Genomic DNA, 24909 nt, shown 5'->3' with positions numbered 1-24909 from the left:
GACAGCAACCGACGCAGGACCGAAGACTTTGGAATTCAGGCCAACTGAGGGCAACCTGCCAGCAGATTACCCAAATGTAATGACTGCAACAGTGAATACACCCGAACATCTACATTTATGGTAAGTGTACACAACTGTACTTTTCCCTTCTCCAACCCACCTGTTCTTTTAACAACCAGGCTGTTTCAGCAACAGCCTCCGTTATCTCATTTCTGTATTGAAGTCCAGCGTGTGTATTTTACTTGTACATTGTTGCTGTTTTTCTTCTGATCTCCTTTGTCACCTGCACCTGCTTAAATTTTCTCTGTTTTGTTATCCCTGGGTGTTGGAACCACTGTCATTTGGGAAAATCTATGCTGTTTAGAGACACTTCCCTTATGGACAAGTAGCCTTTCTGTTTCACTGTGTCCACCTAATTTGGCCGCATTAGGTTTTTCCTTCATGAGGTGGCTGCTTTCCTTAGTTTGTGCAACTGGTTCCCTATTTAACAAAGTCTGTGCAGTTGTTACACCCTGCTTCCTTCACTGTTGATCTCTACCACATTGTTACTCTATGCTCCTCTGCAAGTTACAACATATAAAAACAATGCTGCCCTCTGTTGTCTGGGCACTGATTTTGTTTAGCTCTGTTCCACTTTGTCCTGTGTTATTTTCTTGCAGTATGTTGCTGTGTGTCCTACTGTTTCCAACCTTCGCATGTTGGATTGTTTATATATTATATAGATATTCTTTTGTAGATTAAGCTTTGTGCAGTGCTCTAGTGCTTGTGTTAAGCAATGCACTGAAGAGATCGATGTAGTTATTATAACTCTGTTCATACTCTTCAGGGTTCTTTTCTTTTCACAAGCTTTTGACAACGTTATCTAAAAAACAGAAAATAATGGCTTCTGTTTGTGTTTCACTGTTGCAGTCCTGACTTGTGGGATTTCCTGCTGTGGAAGCCCTTGGGCTGCCTAACAGAGTAAAAATCTCCATCCTCCTAAGGCTGGCAGATGTCCTACTGTGATGTTATTATACTTCGGTATAATGGAAACCAGACAACTCCATAACATCAGTCTTTTCTCTTTGTTGGAGCCTGAAGCAGTTTTTCAATATGTTGGTCATTCTGCACCAGAACGAAGTCTTCTAAAGCCAAGTGCCCTGTTGGGAATTCTTTTTCTTGCTTTAATTCATATTAGATGAGGTTAACAGTCATCTCCTCTGTGGTAAGCAAATCCCATTACCGAGACTTTCATACGTTGAGTGTCACCTCTCTAGGCCTGGATCACAACATCCCTAGTCACCGTTTTTGTGCATATTTAAATTCTAGGATTGTCAGGCATAAGGTCGAAATGTTTGCTAGGCATCTTTGACTGACATCTTCGTCGTATCGTTTGATGGCATCCTCTGGTTGCCCCCAGGTTGAGCTCCCTAAGCATAGGAAGGATAAGGAAAAAAGACTCAAGCTTAGGGCCTCTGACAACAATTCACTCTAATCCAGTCCCCCAAGGCTCGTTATCGCTGAGGAAGGCGAGGCGCTTTCACAGCCCCCTTCTGCAACCTAGGTGGCAGCAGCGGTGCACGCCTCTGTCAAGACCCGTACGGAGCCCAACATGCTGTCAGTGTCCCTCAACTTCTGCATGCACAGGCCTTGGCTTTCAGATGTTCTTCATCTCACATTGCTGCAGTCCTAACACTTGGGGTAGTCCGCTGTCCCAGTCGGCCCGAATACCAAAGTATAAGGCTGACGTCGGTCAAGGCGCATTAGTCTGACGTCAGGACGTCAGGGTACAAATGCGCATGCCCGACGTCATATCCTCAGTCTTTTTTGCCGCATGGTCCGATGCAGAAGCAGTATTGCGAGTGCAGGTTGGCGTTCTGAAATTTTCTGAAGTCGGAGTTTCAGACTGAATCAAAGTTGGCTAAGTACCCCGTTGGGGAATATTTTGTTTTTTTCTTGCCTCAGTATTTAACCGGATGTCAGAAAAAGTGAATAACTGTATTTCTTGTGGGAAACAGATACCTCATAGGGATTACCATACCTTGTGTATACCTTGCTTAGGGCCTAAGCACGACGTTGTTGGATGTCGCTCTTGTGCTAGATTTAACAAACGCACTATAAAGAGAAGATTAGACTGTGCCAGGTTAGTTTTTGGGAAGCGTTGTAATTATAAAATGCCGCCGGATGCTCCGGCGCCCGCTTCTAAAAAGCGCAAGGACAAAGCAGCAAAGCCTAGGTTGGAAGAACCGCCTGTCCGGCCGCCGGTTCTTTAGAGGGCTCGGTGGAGCCGGAGGTTCTGCCAGAAGTTTCTTTGGAGTCTCAGGGAGAGACTTTACTGTTACAAGATGTGTCCTCTCAGGAGGTAGGCCAGGCTGAAGGGGCTTCTCAGGTAGCTGTTCTCCCTCCCTTCCTAAGGTGGTTAGGCCCTCCCTTCTGTTTCCAAGGCTTCTTGAGAGGCAGGCCAGGTTTAACTTCAGTGGGTGTCTCTCCTAGTTCTTCAGGGTCTCTGCCTAAGAAACATATGCTTAAAATGGCAGAAGATTTGATTACTATGATTAGAGGTTCTATGCCCCCTCCTGATAAGAGGCCTAGGGTGGAACCTGAGCTTGTGAGTTTTGAGCAGTGTTCGGAGGCTTCTGAGTCTTCGGCTGAAGACTTACAGGAGTATCCTCCTTATTCTGATTCTGATGTAGATGATTCTACTCCTTCAGCTTCTCCTCCTGAGGATTTTTCTTTTTCAGAGACTCTTCATTCCATGAGGGAGCATTTTAAATGGGAAGGTCAAGATTTCTCTGATTCCAGGAAAAGGCTTAGGGAATTTTTGTTTCTACCCCAGCATAGGCCTTTAGCTATACCTCCTGTTCTGGATGTGGTGGAAGATGTTTTTGCAGAGGCTTCCCTGAACCCTGATTCTTTGCCTCCTGCCCCAGTTAAACCGGATAGGTATTATAGGGTGCCTGAAGCTCATAAGTATCTTTTAAGAGTCCTAGGGCAGACCCAGAAACTGTTTCTCAGGGGCCTAAAGGTGTTAAGGCTTCTGTTGTTAAAAATCCTGTTCCTCCTGATAGAGGCAAGGGCTTTGGATAGATGGGGAAAGAAGGTGTATACTTCTTCCACTTTAGCCATGAGGGCTTTGAATTGCCAGTTCCACATGTTAAAATACCAAAATTATCTCCTTTCACAATTGAAGTCTAAGGTGGATGCTCTGGCGGAAGGTATTGAGTGTAAAGAGTTGCAGGATTTAGTTCATGTTTCTGAACAGGTGGGTAAGCATTCTTTGCAATGTGGTTTTGATGCTGTACAGGCCTCTTCGAGGGTGGCTGCCACTGGTTCTGTTCTTCGCAGGCACGCCTGGCTGAGGGATCAGAATTTAGCTGAGCATGTTAAGACAAGGATTTTAGATGCTCCGTTACAATCTGAGGTGTTGTTTGGTTCGCCTGTGGAAGCAGTTTTAAAGAAAATGGAGGACAAGGCTAAGTCTATGCAGACTGTTAAAGATTTTTTGCAGGTTCAGCCTCCAAGTTTAGTAGAAATTGGCCTACTAAGGGGTGGACATATCCTTCTTATGATTCCCAGTCTAGGGGTAGGTCTAGACGTGGTAGGGGCAGAGCTCAAGGTTCTTTTAGGCCTAGAACAGGGAGTTCACCTGCTCAGTCTTCTGGTGAGGGCAGGGGTCAGTCCTTTCGTAAACAGACCCAATGACCTGCCTTTTCAGCTGCCAGAGCCTTCTCGTCTGGCAGCACCTTTGGGAGGAAGGCTGGCACTTTTCAAAGAAAATTGGAGTTTAATTACCCAAGACAGATGGGTATTGGATATCATTCACCACGGTTACAGGTTTTATTTCCATACCTTGCCTCCTTTCAAAGGCATGCCAGACATTCCTCCTCTACAAAGAAAAGAGGCTCACAAGCAAATTTCTCTGTTACTCCAAATAGGGGCCATTCAGCCGGTTCCTGTGCCAGAAAGGGGCCTAGGATTTTATTCTCGCCTGTTCCTAGTACCAAAAAGGGGAACACGTGGAGACCAATTTTGGATTTATCTATCCTCAACACTTATCTGGACATTCCCAAGTTCAAAATGTTGACGTTACAACAGCTTTTACCTCTGCTGGGAAAAGATCACTGGATGGTAACTTTAGATCTCAAGGAGGCTTACCTTCATGTGCCTATCAGACTAAGTTGCAGGAAGTATCTGCGTTTCGAGCTGGGAATTCTCATTATCAGTTCTCTGCATTGCCCTTTGGCTTATCTACTGCCCAGAGTATTCACAAAAGTTCTGGCTCCAGTGATAGCTTACTTCAGGCTAAAAGGAATACAAATCTATCCTTACTTGGACGACTGCCTGATTCTGGCTCAAGAAAAGGAAGACCTTTTTCAGCATTTGGAATATGTGATAGCAGTGCTAAGATGCCTGGGGTATTCTGTGAACGAAATAAAGTCCAGTCTAGTACCCTCTCAAGACATGTGCTTTCTGGGTGTGAGACTGAATACAGCAACCCAGATGGCCTTTTTAACCCCGGACAAACAAAAGAATCTTTCTCTTTACTTCCATCAACTATCTCTTCAGTCCGGGCTGACTGCAAGGACAGTTCTTCAAGCCTTAGGGTTCATGGCATCTTGTATTCTGGTGCTTCCCAATGCCAAACTGCATATGAGGAAGCTGCAATGGTATCTCAAAAATGTATGGACACAGCACTGCCAGGATTTGGACACTGTCATTCAAATAATACCTTGCATTCAAAAGGAATTTTTGTGGTGGGCTCAGGAATGTCACCTAAACAAGGGACTCTCTGTGACCCGCCAGAGGCGAGTCAGATTCTAACGACAGATGCCTCAGACATAGCTTGGGGAGCTCATCTGAATGGAAAGTGGATACAAGACAAGTGGCCTGCCAGTCTACAGCGTCTACATATCAACATGAAGGAGATGTTAGCAGTCCAGTTTGCTTTAATGGCTTTCAAGGAGTTACTTCTTCCAGGGCAGGTGTTGATTCTAACAGACAACACAACTGTCATGTGGTACATCAACAAACAAGGGTGAACACATTCTTATCCTCTATGCAGGCAAGCAATGATTTTGTGGGAGACTGCGCTCAGCTTGCAATTAAATCTTCAGGCAAGGTTTCTGCCGGGAGCACAGAACTCCTTAGCAGATGTGTTAAGCAGGCAAATCATGGATCCCCACGAGTGGAAACTGGATCTTCATGTATTTCGGAAATTGACAGTGTCATGGGGAACTCCAGACATAGATCTGTTCGCTTCTCCACTAAACCACCAGTTGCCAAAGTTTTGCACGAAAAGGTTTCATCACACAGCTTGGAAAGTGGATGCTCTTTCTTTCAGTTGGAAAAATCTTCATGTGTATGCCTTTCCACCTCTGCCTCTCCTCCCAAAGGTACTCCTAAAGGTCAGACAAGACAAGCCAAGGATGATTTTAATAGCTCCAGATTGGCCTCGCAGCACTGGTACCCATTACTGAGGAGTCTGGTAAGGAAGCCTCCATGGCCTTTACCTTTGATTCCACACCTATTGTCTCAGAGGGACGGTCATCTACTCAATGTCAAGCTTCACTCTCTTCATCTAACAGCCTGGCATATTCTGTTTTGAACCACAGCAGGTCTCAACTTCCTCAACAAGTTTTGAATGTGATTATGGAAGCCAGAAGACCTAGTACAAGGAAAGTGTACAGAAAAATGGAAGAGATTTTTATTTTGGAGTGCAGCAAAGGATTTGGAGGTTTCTGAGCCTAATTTGAGTGTGGCTCTTCAATATCTTACTGAGTTATTGGACAAAGGTTTGTCTTTCTCTTCCATTAAGATTCATGCTGCAGCAATTTCAGCTCACTATGATTGTGACCCACCATTGTTTTCTCATCCTTTGTTCAAGCAATTTCTTAGAGGGGCAAAGAATATAAGACCCCAATAGAGCTCCTACTCCTGCTTGGGACCTCAATTTTGTGTTGGAGAAACTTACTCTACAACCTTTTGAGCCTCGGCTACTGCTGAATTGAAATACTTGTCATGGAAGACTGCTTTTTGTTGGCCATTACTTCTGCAAGAAGGGTTTCTGAATTGCAGGCCCTTATGGCGGTTGAGCCTTTTTGATTTTCCATAAGGATAGGGTATCATTACGCACTAATCCTTCCTTTATGCCTAAGGTGGTCTCTAGTGTGGCTTTAAACCAAACTAATCATTTGCCTACTTTTTATGCAGATCCCCAAAATAAGGGGAAAAGATTTTGCACACTTTAGATGTACACAGGCAGTTGCGTTATTATTTAAGCAGGACTAAGGATTTTAGGCAGTCTCAGCAGTTGTTTGTTTCTTTTGCTTTGAGTTCTCAGGGCAAGCCTGTGTCAAAACAAACTATTTCTAAGTGGATTGGGTTTTGCATTGCATTTTGTTATTCCCATCATGGCAAGGAGATTCCAGCTGGGATTAGGCCTCATTCCACTAGGGCTACTGCCACTTCAACAGCATTTCTAAGGGGTGGCAACTAAGGATATTTTGGAGGCAGCTACTTGGAGTTCAGTGCATACTTTCTCTAAGCATTACCACCTTCCTCTCTACTCTAAATCTAGGGCTGGTTTTGCCACGGCTATTTTGCAGGGCATGTTGACAGCTCCTGCTTCTTTATGATTTGCCAGCCTCCCTTACCTCTGCTTTGGGATTCTACCCAAGTGTTAGGACTGCAGCAATGTGAGATGAAGAACATAGTACAGTTTTGTACCTACCATAAATGTAGATGTTCAAGATCCACATTGCTGCAGTCCAATTTACCTCCCTCCTTCCCTCTGTGTTTAGGGGTGGTTGTGTGGGTGGGGTTGTACTTTGTAAATTTGTATATATTGTACATATATTTGGTACAGGAGTGTTTGGTGTTTTTTGGTTTTGGCCTTATCTTTTTAGGGTCTTCTGACATCTGGGGCAAGAAAAGACTGAGGATATGACGTCGGTCATGCGCATTTGTACCCTGACGTCCTGACGTCAGACTAATGCGCCTTGACCGACGTCAGCCTTATACTTTGGTATTCGGGCCGACTGGGACAGCGGACTACCCCAAGTGTTAGGACTGCAGCAATGTGGATCTTCGAACATCTACATTTATGGTAGGTACAAAACTGTACTTTCATTGGCCAGGTCCAGAGTTGCTCAGCAGACCTCTCCTTCCAGTGAGCGATTTTGTACCTGTGACTTTCCTTCAAGGCATCAGCCTGCATCGGTTCTGCCATACAAAGGGAATGGCATCAGGATTGCGGACTTGCCTATGCCCAAGGCCAAAGCTACTTCTAAGAAGTGTTCTACCTCCAGTCCTATGCCTAGGCCTACCTGCTCCCACTCACTAGGTTATCAGCAAGACCTGGTCAGGTTAGCTGAGGAGCTTATCTCCTTAGTCAGAGCTAGGCAACACCCTTTGGAATCTTCTCCATGGAAAAGGAAGAGGGATCCTACCCCTGAAGTTTTCTCTGAACCTACTGATTCAGTTGAGGATTCTGACCAGGAGGAGTCCGTCTTTGAGGAGGGTCCCTTCCTTACTACTTATGAAGATTCAGATTCTAAGGAGAATCTGCCTTCAGCTTCACCTCCTGAAGACATCACTTTTGGGGAAGCACTCCATGCCATGAGGGAACATTTCCAGTGGGAAGCACAGAAATACCCACAGTCAAAAAAAAGGTTAGGGAGTTCCTTGACCTCCCAGAACACAAACCTTTGGCTATTCCTCCTGTATTGGAGGTGGTAGAGGATGTTTTTATGGAGTCTTCCCTGAATCTGGATTCTCTGTCTCCAGCCCCTCAAACCAGACAGGTTTTACAGGGTGCTGGACTCGCATAATTACCTCTTCAAAAAACCCTCTACTGACCTAGGTTTTGTCACTCCAGGTCCTAAGGAAGCAAAAGCCAACTCTTCAAAGAATCCTTTACCCACTGACAAAGCAGGGTCCTTGACAGGTTTAGTAAAAAAGTGTGCACTTCTATCCTACCCACAAGGACCATTAACTTGCCATTTTCATATGATAAAATACCAACAAAGTATTTTAGATAAAATGAAGCACATTTCAAAGGAATTATTGTACCTTTGCCAATCCATCTCCCTGGTGGTTAGACAGTCATTACACTCTGGTTATAATGCTGTGGAGGCCTCTAGCTGAGCTGCTGTGTCTGCTTCTGTCATTAGAAGGAATGCTTAGCTTAGGGTACAGACCCTATCAGACCATGTCAGATCCAAACTTTGAGATGCAAGCCTGGCTAAGGACTTCCTTTTTGGGTCAAAGGCTGAGGCTGTGTAAAAAAAGATTTTGCTTTATCTTCCACCTATGTAAACTGTCAAGGACTTCCTCCAGGTTCAGCTTCCTAGGTTTAGTAGGAATTCTCCCACTAGACACTGGTCCTTTCCCGCTCAATCAAAAAGTGGCCAGAGGAAATCCGCAAAGGAAAGGCCTCAAAGGCAGCATCAAACACAAAGACCCAGGTAGTGGTCCTCAGGAACCCCCAGGCAGGAAATTTCTAGGCCACAGGGCCCTGGCAGCAATAACTCTTCCTTTAATCTACCCACCCCCCACCCTCTCTAGAAAAGATAGGAGGAAGGCTATCCCTGCTCACAGAAAATTGGTCCCTCATTACTTCCCACAGATGGGTTTTGAAAGTTATCTCAGATGGTTACTTCCAAAGAGCTATTAAGATACTGAGGTTATCTGGATGTTCCACAAAATCAAAGAGCAGAGGCCCTTTCTTAGATTCACAACCTGTGTTCACAGGGCTCAGTTAAACCAGAACAGCAAATTCAGAAGAGGTTCTATTTCAGGCTATTCCTGGTTCTCAGAAAGGAAAGCTCTTGGTGCCAGATTCTAGACCTGTCCACCCTCAAATCAGTCCCTGCTGATGCCAAAATTCAAAATGTTGACTGTTCAAAAACTTTTTCTCGTGATAGCCCCTCAGGCCTTAATGGTTACCTTAGACGTGAACGATGCTTACTTGCACATTCCTATAGAGGAGTCTTGCAGATGTTTTCTTCATTTCAGAGCAGGTCCCGGTCAGTTTCAGTTCTCTGCACTACCCTTTGGATTGACTACTGCACCCCAGGTCTTGACGGTGTTTAGCTCCTGTGATCACCTTCTTTAGAACAAGAGGAATCCAAATTTACCATTGTTTAGGTGACTGCCTCATTCAAGGCACAATTCAATCAAAGCTGCTCAGGGATCTGGCCTTGACTCAGAACCTCCTTGGCGTTCATCATAAATCTTTGCAAATCAGACACAGACCCATCCACCAGGATAGTTTTCCTGGGGGTTGTTCTGGAGTCTTCCCTTCAAAAAGCCTTCCTTCTCTCCAGGAAATGTATCTTTCCTGACTCAATACATTATGCAGGTACAACTCCTCTTAGCCAGGGGATTGCTCAGAGTATTAGGCTATATGGCATCTTGTATCCTCATGATCCTTCTAGCCAGGCTACACATAAGGAAGCCCCACTGGTACCTCAAGATTCTGTGGTGTCAGCACTCAGTCCCGGGAGACTGAAATTCAGGTGATCCCCTATCTCAAGGAGGAATTTGTATAGTGGATCCAGGCATGTGCCCAGAACCTGGGTCTCCCCTTCAAGTTATACCTCAGAGCCAAACTTTAACCACATATGCTTCAGAGACAGCCTGGGGGGGGGGGGGGATCTTTTCCAAACCCCTTCAATTCAAGGGCAGATAGGATCAGTTTGTGCACAAACACATAAATTGGAAAGAACCGATGGCAGTGCAAAAGGTCTTAGTAGCTTTCAAAGATCAGTGGAAACCAGGAGTCCTGCTTGTCAGAACAGGCAACACCACAGTCATGTTGTTTGTAAACAATGGGACACCCACTCTTACCCTCTTTGTCGACTAGCAGTGCAGGTCATCTCATGGCACGGTACCTCCCAGGGACCAAAAACATTCTAGCAAGTCATCTCAGCAGGAACTTGCTGGACCCCTAAGAGTGGCATCTACTTCATGGAGACCTTTCTCAGCATAGTCCAGAAATGGGGATCCCCACAGGTAGACCTCTTTGCCACCAACAAAAATGTTGAACTGAAAAGACTCTCTTCTAGGAGCAAACTGCCCACAGCCTGGAGGACAGATGCTTTCTCCTTCTTTTGGAGCCACCTTTTCCTTTATGCATTTCCTTCCCTGCCTCCTCTTCCATGGGTCCTCCTAAAAGTCCAGGAAGAAGGCCAAAGGGTCATTCCGATAGCCCTGTACTGGCCCAGGCAGCACTGGTGTCCTCTGCTGCTAAGTTTAACCAATGAAAACTCATGGCAGTTACTGCGGAGAGTGTATCTTATTACTCAGGACAAGGGGAGGTTTGTTTGTGAATCGCAACCTATAGACTCTCAAACTCTCAGCCTAGATAATTCCACAAAATGCTCCTTTGAGTATACCCTAAACAGACAAGTTTAAGACATTCTCAGAGGTTAGAAGACCTAGTAATAGGAAATCATACTCAGCCAAGTGGAAAAGATTGTTCATTTGGTGTCAGCAGCAAGGCCTCAGTCTTAATTCGGCTAATATTTCTTCCATTTTAGATTACCTGGCTACCCTGGTTGACAGAGACATATCCTTTTCTTCCATCAAAATTCACTCCTCTACCATTTCAACCCACATCCTTTCTCTTCCTCCTATCTTTTGCTACTCCCTGATGAAACTATTTCTTAGGGGAATGGTTCACATCAGATCTCCCAGGAGACAACCCACAGCTCCATGGGACCTCAGTTTTGTTCTAGAAAAGTTGATGCTGCCCCCCCCCCCCCCCCCCTTGAAACAGCACCTTCTGCTGAATTCAAATTCTTATATTGGAAGATTGCCCTTTTACTAGCTATTGCCTCAGCTAGGAGGATCTCTGAACTGGAAGCTGTCATGGCAATGGAACTCTTTCTCATATTCCACCCATACAGAGTATAACTCAGGACTAATCCATCCTTTATGCGCAAAGTGGTCATGGACACGTCCTTGAATCCATCTATACTGTTGCCCACCTTCTTTCCTAAGCCTCTGAACCGGTGGGTGGGGATTCTTCAGTCCTTGGATGTGCACAGACAGCTTCGCTACTATTTTGATGGAACTAAATCTTTCAGAAAATCCAAGTGCACAGACAGCTTTGCTACTATTTTGATGGAACTAAATCTTTCAGAAAATCCAAGCAACTATGTGTCCTTTGCCGTTGGCTCTAAAGGGAAACCAGTTTCCGAACAGACCTTCTCCAATTGGGTCACTCACTGTATTTCATTTTGTTACAGCCGTCATGGTAAAAAGCTTTCCGAAATTGCAAGAACTCACTCTGCTGGGGCCACTTCTACCTCTGCTGCATTCCTGAAAGGAGTACCTACCAAAGACATTTTCAGAGCACCTGGTCATCTATGCATACCTTTACCAAACACTACCACTTATCAACCTTCTTCAAGTCTAGATCAAGATTTGTCCCTAACATCTTGCAGGGCATCCTCTTACTTAGCAAATAAGGATGACTTGGGTCACATAATCTGTCCATTTTTTGTCTCTCTTCTCCATAATCTACCTTCCACACTCATCTCAGCTTTGGGAGTCTTCTCACAAGTCAGGATTCCAACAGTGCAACATGAAGAACAGAGTACAATTGTGTACACTTACCATAAATGTGGATGTATTCACTGTTGCAGTCTTCTTTCCCTTCCTCCTTCACCCTTTTGCCTACAGTAGTAGTCTGCTTTTGTATTCTTCACCAACCAGAGGACCCACTCGGTGTTTGCCATGCAGGGCCCTTTTTTACCTTTGACCCTTGCTTATGGTTCATTCTGGGGACTTCTGGCTTCTAAGGGACAAGAAAAAACTGATGTCATGGTGTTGGTTGGCTTCCTTTATACCCAGCCATACTGACTTCAGGATAGGATGTCCACCAGCTTTAGGAGGAGGGAGATTGTTGCTCTGGTAGTTATGCAGGCCAAGGCCTTCTGCAGCAGGTAATCCCCCAATTTAGGACTGCAAAAGTGAATGCGCTTGAATATCTCCATTTATGGTAAGTGTACACAACTGTACTTTATGCAGACAGAAAGGGCACTTGAGCATGTGAGCTTACATGTTATGCTGTAGCAGAATGTAACATAATATAGTCCAGAAACAGAAGGGCTTCTTAGCATTGGACTTTGATGTGTTTGTGTGTGTCGTCTTTGCCTGGCCACACATATTTATATACAGTGGTGTTTGTGTGTCTGTGTAACCAAAAAAAAAAATCTTGACAGACTAGAACTGTGGTTGACCTGTGCCTGTATATTTGTGTGAGACATGAACCAAACTGACAAACTTGATGTAGTTCATATGTCTTGTAAAAAGTGACTGAAAAAGTGACCTCTCCTTTCTAAACAAACAGAAGAGTAAGGTCCATTATAACTTGACCATTGTGTATCTATCTCCAGTTAGTTATCAAGGTAAAATGATTATTAAAAACAGGCTAATTTGACTTTAGCCAAATTGAATTAGAACAGCTAGGGAAAAAATTCTGGTGCTGTAGTAGTGTGAGTTAACTGCTATCACCTTGCAGTTATTTTAAGACTGCTTGACAGTTGTACTGAGAATCGGTATGTGATTTATTAATTTTTCAGCTAAAGATGCTTGTAAAAAAAAACAAGTGTTTTTTTTTTCATTATCTGTTATAAAAGAGAGTAGTGATGTGAAAGGTAAGCTACACAGGCTAGCATGGTGGTATGACAGTTGCGTGACATGTACATCGTATGCAGCATAATGCCAGCTTAACAGAACCTCCTTCCATATGGCCTTCATAGAGTGACCATAAAGCTGGCATCATGCTACCACTCAGTTTTCATAAAAAATTTATATTTGTTTGTGACTTAATATCTTACATGTTACTGCCTGAGTGGCATTGTCATGCTAAAACTTAATCAGGGTATTCTAGAAAGGATAATCGATGTCAGAATACAGATAAGCTTCCAAAAATATTCCTGCAATTTTTATGGTTTCTCTCTCAGATATAATTCCATCTAAGGACGAGACAAGCAAGAATCCTCCCATGTTTCTGTGTTTGAGGGTTGGCAAACCTATGAGAAAATCATTTGCTGTTCAGAGTACATTTATGACACCTCAGTACTCACGAAAAGGAAGTCAGTCAGAGTATTGGTTTGCAGTTCCACAAGAGAGGTATGTTACTGTTGTTTGTAGTCATATTGTATCGCAATGTTCCTGAGATGTTCCCCAGGAATACGCCTCACTTACTTAGGTTACTGAAAGATTTGTTTTATTTTTGAAGCATGTTTTTATGAATTCATCACAGAAAGTCTGGAAAACCTCCATATTCATCAGAATGGAGTTCTGTACAAATGCTAAAATAACCTTCTTGCTTTTACAAATGCTAAAATAACATTCTTGCTTTTTGGTACAAACTTAAAAATGTTTTTCTTTCTGTACATGTGCACTTGTGCTCCCTCGAGTGTGCGTAACATTTCCATTGTATGCATTACTGAATTGTCGGCTGCTTTATTTCTCCATTTACCATGAATGCAGCAGCCCCCTTTCACATCGGGCTGTAAAAAGACATATTTACTTAGCAAATAAGGATGACTTGGGTCACCTAATCTGTCCATTTTTTGTGTATGATGAATGTGCCACATGTCCTCATTAATCTTTTATCCTCACCCGCCTATTCAAGTCCTTATAAGACTGGCCACCAAGTGCATTCTTGAATTCATTTATTTTTTCAACTCCAATGCATCTTCAAAATATGTGTAAGTTTGTAACAGTTATCCTTCAGTCATTTATTGAAATAATATAGCTGCTTTCTCCTTCAGTCATTTATTGAAATAATATAGCTGCTTTCCCTAAATTACCCATTTTGCATCCTTATTGTGTAGCTTTGTTTTTGCACTGTTTTACTGTAAGTATGGCATTCTAATGGCATCTGTGTTTTTCCTGAAGTTACTTAAATGTTTTTCATATCCTTCTCTGCTTGCAAACACTTTCTCCCTTTTTTACTTCTGATGTGTCCTTAGTTTTACATCTCACAGTTACTGTTGTCGTGGATTTACTTCAGACACAGTATTTGTGGAATCTGTATGCTGTAGCCAGAATAACAGACTGTAGAAAGTGGATAAACATTGCTAATAGTTGGTATTTGCAGTAATCTCCCTCATTGCTTTTCTTTGCATAATTTCCTCCTTGCAGTCTGTGTGTGCAGTGTATTTGTTGACAGTAGTGCTTCTGTCTAGGGTTCCATGTGTCAGAGTGGAACTTCTGATAATGTTGCTTTGTATGTGCCTTTTTAATCAAGTCACCAAGGCTCCATACAACTTGTAAGACGCTTCTCTTATTTACCGGTGTTTATTTTTCTTAATCATAACAGAATGACTTCACACACACATACATGTGTGCATACACACACACACTTCTTACATTTTTTTTTTAGTTGAAGTGTTCAATCAGTAATGCAAATATAAAATTGCTATGTACAGTAACTGACCCTTACCATAGTAAGTGTGTAAACTGATGATGCAAACATACCATTGTAGTAAAACTGAGTTAAATATGATTAAACTTTAAATTATCAAGAGTGAACTCAAGTACGTATTTCTGTAGAGTTAATATTTAAAAGAAATCCCTAAAAAGGAGGAATTTTGAAGGCTTGATCTGAATTATGAAGTCAGTAGTAATCTCCAGAATGTTGACAGATAGTAAAGTAACATCATGGAAAAACAGACACCAAAATCTAGCCCTGTAATATTCTGCAGTCAGTTGGGTAGCTTGAGGTAGAATACATGCCTAACATCACCATATTAGTGTGACCTCATATGTAAGAAACAGTTCAGTCAAGACAGAAGGCAAATGTATTCTGCAAGTGTGAAGACACTTGTAAAGGTCCCCTGCATTAGTGTTGTTGAGAGATTAAGAAAGGCAGTACAACAGCTGATATGTTGTCACTAATAGGATTGTTCACTGCTCCACAACAGCCTGGACTGAGAAAGATCAAGGAACCACATTGACTAACTGTGGTACTTCGGCTCTTGCCCTGACAATGCCCCAAACAGTCTACATTATGGCAGTAAATGGCCAAGATCAGCTTGTCCACCATAAGGCCGTCTGTGGGAGTGCAGTCCTGCCACATGATCTCTGCTTGAAGTTTTAAAAGTGCAAGTCTATGTGCAAGCATTTTTGGGGCGGGGGTTGTAGAGCTACTAAGAATGTACCGCTGTATATAACATTGCGTATGTGTGAAAGCATGCATCCACTAGCCGTTACTTTCTTGCTAGCAGAGCAGTAGAGTTAGGAGCATTAAAAGGTTTCCTAAACCCCATTGGATGATGGTTTTCATATTTTGTTTTTATCTTCTTCCAGTATCCAGGAATGCTCGCAGAAGGAACAGGCCATGGGGGTGTCAGCAGGATCCAGGGGCATAAAATATTTAAAATTAAAAAAAAAAAAAAAGTTTTGAGACTGTTTGTGCAGATTCAAGTATAGCTGCTTGTACAAATTCTTAGTAACCTTCTAACACTAAAGGAAGATTGAATAAAAAGAGGTTTTTTTTTTTTAGTCTGAAAAGTGGATTTTATGACGATGGTTGTGAGTCAAAGCTTATTTAAAGATGGTTGTACAGCTGTCTGCATGGAAAATTGTACAGTCTAGAAGATAACTTATTTAAGAAAATTTTAAGGTGGTCCAGGGTCCAGCATGCAGAACCCTGATACAGAGTTGAAACCACCTTTGCAGTCTCCTCATGATGTTCTTCGTGTTTCACTGTTGCAGTCATTACATTTGGGTAATCCTGCTGGCAGGTTGCCCTCAGTCGGCCTGAATTCCAAAGTCCTGGGTCCTGCGTCGGCTGCTGTCGCCCCTTCCCTGACGTCAGGTCGTCAGGGGTATAAAAGATGCGGCGGATGCCATTTTCTTTAGTCTTGCCGCGCGGTGCCTGAAGCAGAAGCAGTTCGCAAGTGCCTGTCAGCCGACTCCTGAGATTTTCGTGTTCGCGTTTCAGATCCGAAGTCTTCAATAAAGCTAAGTACCCTGTTGGGGAAACTTTTTTCTTGCTCCAGACCGATGTCAGAAAAAGTTAATAATTGCATTTCTTGTGGAAAGCAAATACCTCATAAGGACTTTCATTCTTACTGTATTCCTTGCCTAGGCCCTGATCACAACGTTGCTGGTTGTCGGTTTTGTGCTAGATTTAACCAACGCACTATTAAGCGTCAGTATGATTTTGCTTTAAACTATTTTGGACGCCGGTTTAATTATCCAGAAATGTCATCGGATAGCCATCTGACTACCGGAGTTCACAAAAAACGCAAAGAAAAGGAGAGAGATAGACAACCAAGGCCCAAAACCACCGACGAAGCTTCTCCTAAGCCAGTCGCCGGTTCTCAGTGAGACGCTTTCGCAGCCCCTGATGCCCGCTACTTTAGAGTCGCAGGCCGCTACCGAGTCCCACGTGGAGTCGGCCATGCCGCTGGAAACTCAAGGTATTGGAGCCTCGGATACTATTCCTTCAGATGGGTCTGGAGCCGCTGAGCAGGCACCGGCTTCTGAGGGTGTATTCAGACCAAAGCATCTATACATTAAACCAACCTCATCTTCAAAGGCAAAGACTAAAGCACCTTCTAAAGCAAAGAAACAAACTCAAGAGCCATGTGGACAGGCCTCTATGCCCAAAAAACAGATGCTCAAAATGGCTGAAGACTTAATTACCTTGATCAGGGGATCCCATCCCCCTCCTGATAAGAGGCCTAGGCAAGAGACTGACTATGAATCTTCAGATCAGGTTTCTCTTTCTTCTGATCAGGAATATTCTCTTCCCCCCTATGAAGATTCTGATGCTGAAGAATCTATACCTTCAGCTTCTCCTCCAGAGGACTATTCTTTTGGGGAAACCTTGCATACCATGAGGGAGCATTTCCACTGGGAGAGCCAAGATTTTTCAGTATCTAAAAAGAGGCTCAGGGATTTCCTTTTACTACCTCAACACAGGCCACTAGCCATTCACCTGTGTTAGATATTGTAGATGATGTGTTTTCGGAGTCCAGTCTTACCCCTGACTCCTTACCTCCAGCTCCTGTTAAGCCTGACAGATATTACAGGGTTCCTGACTGTCATAAATTCCTTTTTAAAAACCCTGCTGCAGACCCAGAAACTATTTCACAGTGTCCCAAAGGAGTTAAGGCTTCCGCTGCAAAAAAACCTACCCCCCCCCCCCTGACAGAGATTCTAGGGCACTGGATAGATGGGGAAAAAAGGTTTATACATCTGCTACCTTAGCTATAAGGGCCTTAAACTGTCAGTTTCATATGCTCAAATATTAGCAACATGTCGTGGCATTGCTTAAAGAGAAAATGTTATTAAATTCTGAATGTGCAGAAAACAAGGAGATGCAGGATTTATTGCATGCAGCTGAACAAGTTGGAAAGCATACTTTGCAATGTGGTTTTGATTCTTTGGAGGCCTCCTGCAGGGCCACAGTTACAGGTTCTGTAATTAGGAGGCATGCTTGGTTAAAGGAACAAAATCTGCCTGATCATGTCAAGGTTAAATTATTAGATGCACCTTTACAGCATGATAGTTTGTTTGGTGTTAAGGCAGAGGAGGTGTTAAAGAAAATGGAGGACAAAGCTAAATCTATGCAAACTGTCAAAGATTTTTTACAAGTACAGCCACCTAGGTTTAACAGACACTGGCCTACAAAGAATTGGTCCTTTCCTGTGTCAGACAGACCTCAAAGGGGCAGATCCCAGGCGCAAGGTTCCTACAGGTCAAAACAACGGGGTGCTTCTACCTCCAAAGTTAGAGAAGACAAATCACAACCATACAGGAAACAGTTCCAATGACTTCCCCCTACCTGCACCGCACACACATCTCCTGGCAGCACCCTTAGGGGGAAAATTAGCACTTTTTTCTCAAAATTGGCACATTATAACCCAGGACAAGTGGGTTCTAAATATCGTGTCACAAGGGTACAAGTTCCATTTCCATACCCTGCCAAAGGCAAACGGCTGGCCAGATCTGCCAAAAAATCAATGGGCAGAGGCACAAAAAACAAGTCTCATCCCTCATGGACATATGGGGGCCATTCAGCAAGTACCAGAGCAAGAGCAGGGACAAGGATTTTACTCAAGACTGTTCTTGGTACCCAGAAAGGACAAGATCTGGAGACCAATACTGGACCTATCTATTCTGATCACATTCCTGGATATACCAAAATTCAAGATGATGACTTTGCAGCAGCTTCTGCCCATGCTGGGCAAGAACGCTTGGCTGGTGACTCTAGACCTAAAAGAGACATACCTGCATGTCCCAATCAGACAATTATGCAGACGATACCTCAGATTCAAGGCTGGCTCAATGCATTACCAGTTCTCTACACTGCCCTTTGGCTTATCTACTGCGCCCAGGGTCTTTACAAAGTGCCTGGCACCAGTAATTGCATTCTGCAGACAAAGAGGAATACAAATATATCCTTACTTGGACAACTGTCTAATTCAAGCAGAGAACAAGGACATTCTTCTACAGCATCTGGCGTTTGTGAAAAGACTTCTAACATGCCTAGGGTACACAGTCAACGAAAAGAAATCAAAACTAGTACCCTCTCAAAAGATAATATTCCTGGGTGCAAGCTTAAATACAACTGCCCGGATAGCTTATCTCACGCCAGACAAACAAAACTAACTGACTACCTATTTCAAAATGTTGGCAACAAAGGCCCAGTTATCCGCAAGAAAAATTCTGCAGGCTTTGGGCTTCATGGCATCCTGCATCCTACTAATTCCATATGCAAGACTGCATATGAGGAAACTTCAGTGGTACCTAAAAAGTGTTTGGTCTCAACATTGCCACAGCCTGGAAACAATGATTACTCTCATTACCTGCCTACAACAGGAGTTTCGATGGTGGGCAAAGGCTTGTCACCAAAACAAGGGACAGCCATTCACATTACCCCCAGCCAGGCAGACACTAACAATGGATGCATCAGATTATGCCTGGGGGACCCACATGGCAGGAAGATGCATTCAGGGCACATGGTCCTCAACCCAAATGCATCTGCATATCAATCAAAAAGAGATGCTAGCTGTTCAGAATGCCCTGACAGCCTTCAAGGACCTACTTCATCCGGGACAACTAATGATAAAGACAGACAAAACCATGGTCATATGGTATATAAACAAGCAGGGGGGCACACATTCTTACCCCTTTTGCAGACTAGCCATGACTTTGTGGGACACAGCATTAACTTACCAAGTACATCTGCAGGTGCAGTTCCTGCCAGGAAGGAAAAATACTCTGGCAGACGAACTAAGTAGAAACCTCATGGATCCCCACGAGTGGCAGCTGGATCCACAAGTCTTCAGCATGATAACAAGGAAATGGGGATGCCCGGACATAGATCTATTTGCCTCCCCTCACAACTACCAACTAAAAAGATTCTGCACAAGGACTTATCACAGGCAAGCATGGAAAGTGGACTCCCTATCTTTCAGCTGGAAAAACCTATCAGTATATGCCTTTCCCCCACTGCCTCTCCTCCCCAAGGTACTCCTAAAGGTCAGACAGGAGAAGCCAAAAATGATACTGATTGCCCCACACTGGCCCTGCCAGTACTGGATGTCCTTCAAGGATGCATCTGCAGTCCTTACAAATGGGTTGTCCTGTCGTCAGGCAGCCCTTCGGTCGGCCGGATTCCAAATTCTGGGTCCGGCTTCGGCTGGTGTCGCACTTCACCCGACGTCATTGCGGCAGTTTTCGGGTATAAAGGCATCAGCCGACGCCATTTTCCTCAGTCTTTCTTGCCGCGTGGCGCCCGAAGCAGAAGCTGTTCGCAAGTGCCGGTCGGTCAGATCCAGAGATTACTTCTACCGAAGACTACTTCGAAGACTTCTATAAAGCTAAGTACCCCGTTGGGGACTCTTTCTTGCCTCAGCCGATGTCAGAGAAAGTTAATAACTGTTTATCTTGTGGGAAACAAATGCCTCATAAAGATTTCCACTCCTATTGTATGCATTGTTTAGGCCCAGACCACGACGTAGCAGCTTGTCTGGCCTGTGCTTCTTTTAACCGGCGGACGCTGAGACGTCGCTCGGACTTTGCTGAACAGATTTTCGGCTCCGATTTTGCCTACATTATGCCGTCGGATCCTCCGACTACGCAAATAACTAAAAAGCGCAAAGAAAAGGACCGACACTCGCGGTCCACGGTTTCGGCTGAAACCACGGCCAAGCAATCCGCGAGTGTCTCGGTTTCGGCCAAAACCGAGCAAGCGGTTCTTTCTTCAGCCGACAACTTGCCTTCTACCGAGGCCTCCTCTATTCTGGTAGAAACGGCTTCTGAAATCCAGCCTTCTGTTGCGATTTCACAGGATTTATCAGACACCATTCCACTAGATATTTCTACTCCTGCACGTGGAGCTGCTAGGCCTCCTCCAAATATGTCTATTAAGGCCTTTGCCAGGGCTAAAGCAGCCAAAACTTCCAAGCCAGTGCTTGCCAAGCCCCCCTCTCACAGGCCCAGCACCAGCTCCCATATGCTTTCTTTGGCACAGGATCTCATCACTTTAATCCGTGGATCCCAGCCTCATCCAGACAGGGCCTCTCTCCCTCCTCCAGAAAAGAGGCCTAGAGCAGAGCCCCCTGAGCCAGTAGCCACAGATGATTCTTCTGATGATTCAGAACATTCTGATCCTCCTGAGGCTTCTTATTCTCCTTACGAAGACTCCGATGCTGAGGAGTCCATCCCTTCAGCCTCTCCTCCTGAGGAATTTTCCTTTGGGGAAACCTTGCATGCTATGAGGGAACAATTCCAGTGGCAGGACCAAGATTTCTCAGACTCAAGAAAGAGACTTAGGACCTTTCTACACTTACCACAGCATAGGCCTTTAGCTATCCCTCCAGTTCTATCTGTTGTTGATGATGCATTTAATGATGCTTGCACTTCTCCTGATACTTTACCTCCGGCTCCTGCTAAACCAGATAGGTACTACAGGGTCCCGGACACTCATCACCACTTATATAAGGCCCCTTTTGCAGATCCAGAGACTATCTCCCAGGGCCCTAAAGCTGTAGCAGCTACTTCTTCTAAAAACCCCCTCCCCTCTGAAAGGGATTCCAGGTCCTTAGAGATGGGGTAAAAGTTTACACCTCTGCTACTTTGTCAGCTAGAGCTTTGAATTGCCAATTTCATATGATTCAATATCAAGAGTTTATGCTTGACCAGTTGACGAAAAAGCTGTCCTCTGAAGAATCTTTAGATAAAAAGTATGTTCAAGAAATGTTACATAACATTCAGCAGGTTAGTAACCATTCTTTAAAATGTGGCTATGATGCACTGGAGGCTTCCTTTAGATCAGCCATGACGGGCACAGTTATCAGGAGGCATGCATGGTTGAAAGAGCAGGCATTACCAGACCATATCAAATCTAAGCTTTTGGATGCACCTATGGACAAGGTCAATTTATTTGGTGCCCCCGCACAGCAGGTTCTCAAAAAGATGGAAGAGAAAGCAAAATCTGTGCAAACCGTAAAAGATTTCTTAAAAGTTCAACCTCCAAGGTTTAGCAGGAATTGGCCCTCCAAGAATTGGTCCTTTCCGGAGTCCTCTAAGGCACAAAGAGGCAGGAATAGGCACTCTAGAGGCAGAAACCAACCCAGAGGTGCCTACAGGGGTCGCCAATGGCAGGGTAACAACCAACGAGGCACGGACACAGCCACCACCACTACAACAACTCAATCGCAGTGACTTGGCGGTGACACCGCCTACCAGGGAACAACTACTGCCATTTCGGCTCACTACAATACAGAGCCACCAATCTTTTCTCATCCCTTATTAAAACAGTACCGTAGAGGAGCCAAAAATTTAAGGCCTCCAAGGTGATCACCAATGTTTGCATGGGACCTCAACTATGTCTTGGAAAAACTCACCCTGCCTCCTTTTGAGCCAGCTGCTACTGCTGATATAAATTTTTTATCTCGGAAAACAGCTCTGCTCCTAGCAGTAACTTCTGCAAGATGAGTTTCAGAGCTACAGGCACTCATGGCTGTGGAACCTTTTATCATTTTTTTATCCAGGCAGGGTCTCTCCGAGGACAAACCCAACATTTATGCCTAAGGTGGTGTCCAGTGTGGCTCTTAACCAAACTATTCATCTGCCAACTTTTTATCTAAATCCACAGAACAAGGGGGAGAGAATTCTGCATTCTTTGGACGTACACAGACAGCTTAGATTCTACTTGGACAGAACCAAAATTTTCAGAAAGACAGAGCAATTACTGGTGGCATATGCTGCAGGATCACAAGGAAAGGCGATCTCAAAGCAGACTATTTCAAAGTGGATAGGCCACTGCATTCGTTTCTGCTACTTACACCATGGCAAGCCAGTGCCTAAGGGCATTAGGCCACATTCAACCAGAGCTGCAGCCACTTCAGCAACCTTTCTCAGGGGAGTACCAACCAAGGACATTTTAGAGGCTGATACTTGGAGTTCAGTGCACGCCTTTACAAAGCACTATCATCTGCCACTCTACTGTAAATCCAGGGCAGGCTTTGCCACTGCAGTTCTGCAGTGCCTCATAGCCGCTCCTGATGCTGTTTAGCTCCAGCCTCCCATCCATAGCTTTGGGACTCTACCCAAATGTAATGACTGCAACAGTGGAACATGAAGAACATAGTGCAGTTGTGTACACTTACCATAAATGTAGATGTTCGAGTGTATTCACTGTTGCAGTCCAGGTTACCCACCCGCCATCCCCCTTTCTTCTGATGGAACCTATCTTTCCTTCTCTGATTTATACAACCTATGTGGTGTATTTGCTTGTAGATGAAGGTAAAGTTTATATTGGTGCACGTATATATGTCAATTTTGGCTACCCTTTTAGGGGGCACCTGACATCTGGGGCAAGAAAAACTAAAGAAAATGGCATCGGCCACATCTTTTATACCCCTGATGTCAGGGAAGGGGCGACAGCAGCTGACGCAGGACCCAGGACTTTGGAATTCAGGCCAACTGAGGGCAACCTGCCAGCAGGATTACCCAAATGTAATTAATGACTGCAACAGTGAATACACTCAAACATCTACATTTATGGTAAGTGTACACAACTGTACTTTTGACATAAGAGAAATTTATCCAGTAAAAATCCAAGGTACTTGTGTAAGGATCTCCCACAAGGGAGGCATATATAAGGAAGAGACATGTGCTTAAGGACAACTTATCTACAAAGAACCATGCAGTTATTGGAGTCTTCAGATGAAACTCTCTCTCTAGACCATGTGTCACACTAAGAGGCATGACCTGTCAGTGGTCCCGGACAGCATAGCTGGATAGTTAGACACAGTGGAGATCTCTCTAGGTAGAAAAGATGGTATCTCAGTGGTATCTCAGTGGTGCAGCGGTTTGTGTTGTCACCTCACAGCAAGAGGTTGTCCGGTTCAATTCTCTGCTGGGGTGCCTACTGTGCAAGAGTCTGCATGTCCTCCCTGCGTTCATGTGAGTTTCCTCCAAGTGTTTTGGTTTCCTCCCACATTACAAAGATGTGTCTGGAGCATTTCTACCTGGGCCTACGCTGAAAATTGGCTCGCTCCAAGTAGGATTTTCCCTGTAAACAAAACAAACTTTTTTAAAAGAGCTCTTGACTGGTAAGCCAAATTAGTGGGTGTTTTCTGTAAGCTTTTTCTCAAGTGGATGCATTAGTCTTCCATCAAAATTAAACCTTTGGCTTTTTCCTCCATTGTAAATCCCAGTCATACCATGGAGCACTAAATGAAGTAGGCCATGAGATGAAGTAGATGGGTAGATGTACACTTGAGCCAGTTGATCCACAGCACCAGTGATGGCTTGATTATATCAGCACTATTGTATTTTTTTTTAAGTCTGAAAAGTGGATTTTATGAGGATGGCTGTGAGTCAAATTTATTTGAAGATGGTTGTACAACTGTCTGCATGGAAAATTGTACAGTCTAAAAGATAAAACAACTTATTTAAGAAAAAATTAGGGTGGTCCAGGGTCCAGCTTGCAGTATGCTGATACAGAGTTGAAACCACCTTTGCAGTCTCCTCATGTTTGACATAAGAGAAATTTATCCAGTAAAAATCCAAGGTACTTGTATAAGGATCTCCCCGAATTTGGAATATTAAGTAAATCATTTTAAATAATGAGATGATCTTAGACTTGGTTCCTAAAAATGCAGAAGTTTTCGTAAATCAAACTTCAAGTAAGATGGGGTGGGGGTACACCTGCTACCACTTCCAAAATAAATAAAAGCTATTTATATAAGTGGTCTCCGTTTTTCCTTCTTTGGGGATGACACAGTATAAAAAGCAGCATATAAGTTAATTAAAAAAGGAAAAAAGAAAAGAGGAAAAAGAGTGCAAAGAACTGTTATTCCCCCACCCCATTTCATGTAATAGTCACATGGAACCCAACAGAATAAAACTAACCAAAGGTGGACTATTAATGAAGCTGCCTAAGATATGTAACAGATTTAAGAGACACACTGTTAATCTAAAAAAACACAAACTGCTAATACACAGTGTAGTTATGTCTGTAAGTATAATTTATTTATTTGTTTTATTTTACAGTTGTTAACTGGGTAGAGTCCGGCTGGGCCTGGTTTCAGCAGAGACCTAGGGAGAAAAGGTCCATAACAATAGTTCAAAAAGATTTACAAAAATTTGTTAAAAGATTTACAAACAGTATGCAAAAAGTTTGACAGTTGCCAACAATCACAATTTACAAAAAGAGGAATGTAAAACAGAACATATTAACATATAATCACTTTATAAGTAAAATGCATTGTGACATTTGAAGGTTGCCATAAGGAGAATGAATGGTTGGTGAAGCATTGTAAGATTGCAGGGTTAAGGACAGGGAGAGAATGGTAGGAGTGAAGATTAATTGATTTAACGACTGGGGGTGTGGTGGTGTGATAAGATGGCAAGAGAAGTTTTATTGAACAGTAGATGAGT

The 24909-nt window shown here is 43.8% G+C and overlaps 1 protein-coding gene across 2 annotated transcripts in view; it reads left to right on the top strand.

The window, feature by feature from the left end:
* Nucleotides 1–24909, top strand: part of NCOA7 (nuclear receptor coactivator 7) — a 334866-nt gene that overhangs the window by 69638 nt on the left and 240319 nt on the right. For both annotated transcript variants that reach the window (XM_044082180.1, XM_044082173.1), the window contains exon 3: nt 12954–13122. In XM_044082180.1, coding sequence (XP_043938115.1) covers nt 12954–13122 — 169 coding nt within the window. The remainder of the gene's footprint in view (nt 1–12953; nt 13123–24909) is intronic.

This window comes from Protopterus annectens, chromosome 1.part1 (genome assembly GCF_019279795.1).
Source record: "Protopterus annectens isolate FY-2018-M chromosome 1.part1, PAN1.0, whole genome shotgun sequence".
Taxonomy (NCBI): domain Eukaryota; kingdom Metazoa; phylum Chordata; order Ceratodontiformes; family Protopteridae; genus Protopterus; species Protopterus annectens.
This window is presented reverse-complemented; position numbering and strand designations above follow the sequence as displayed.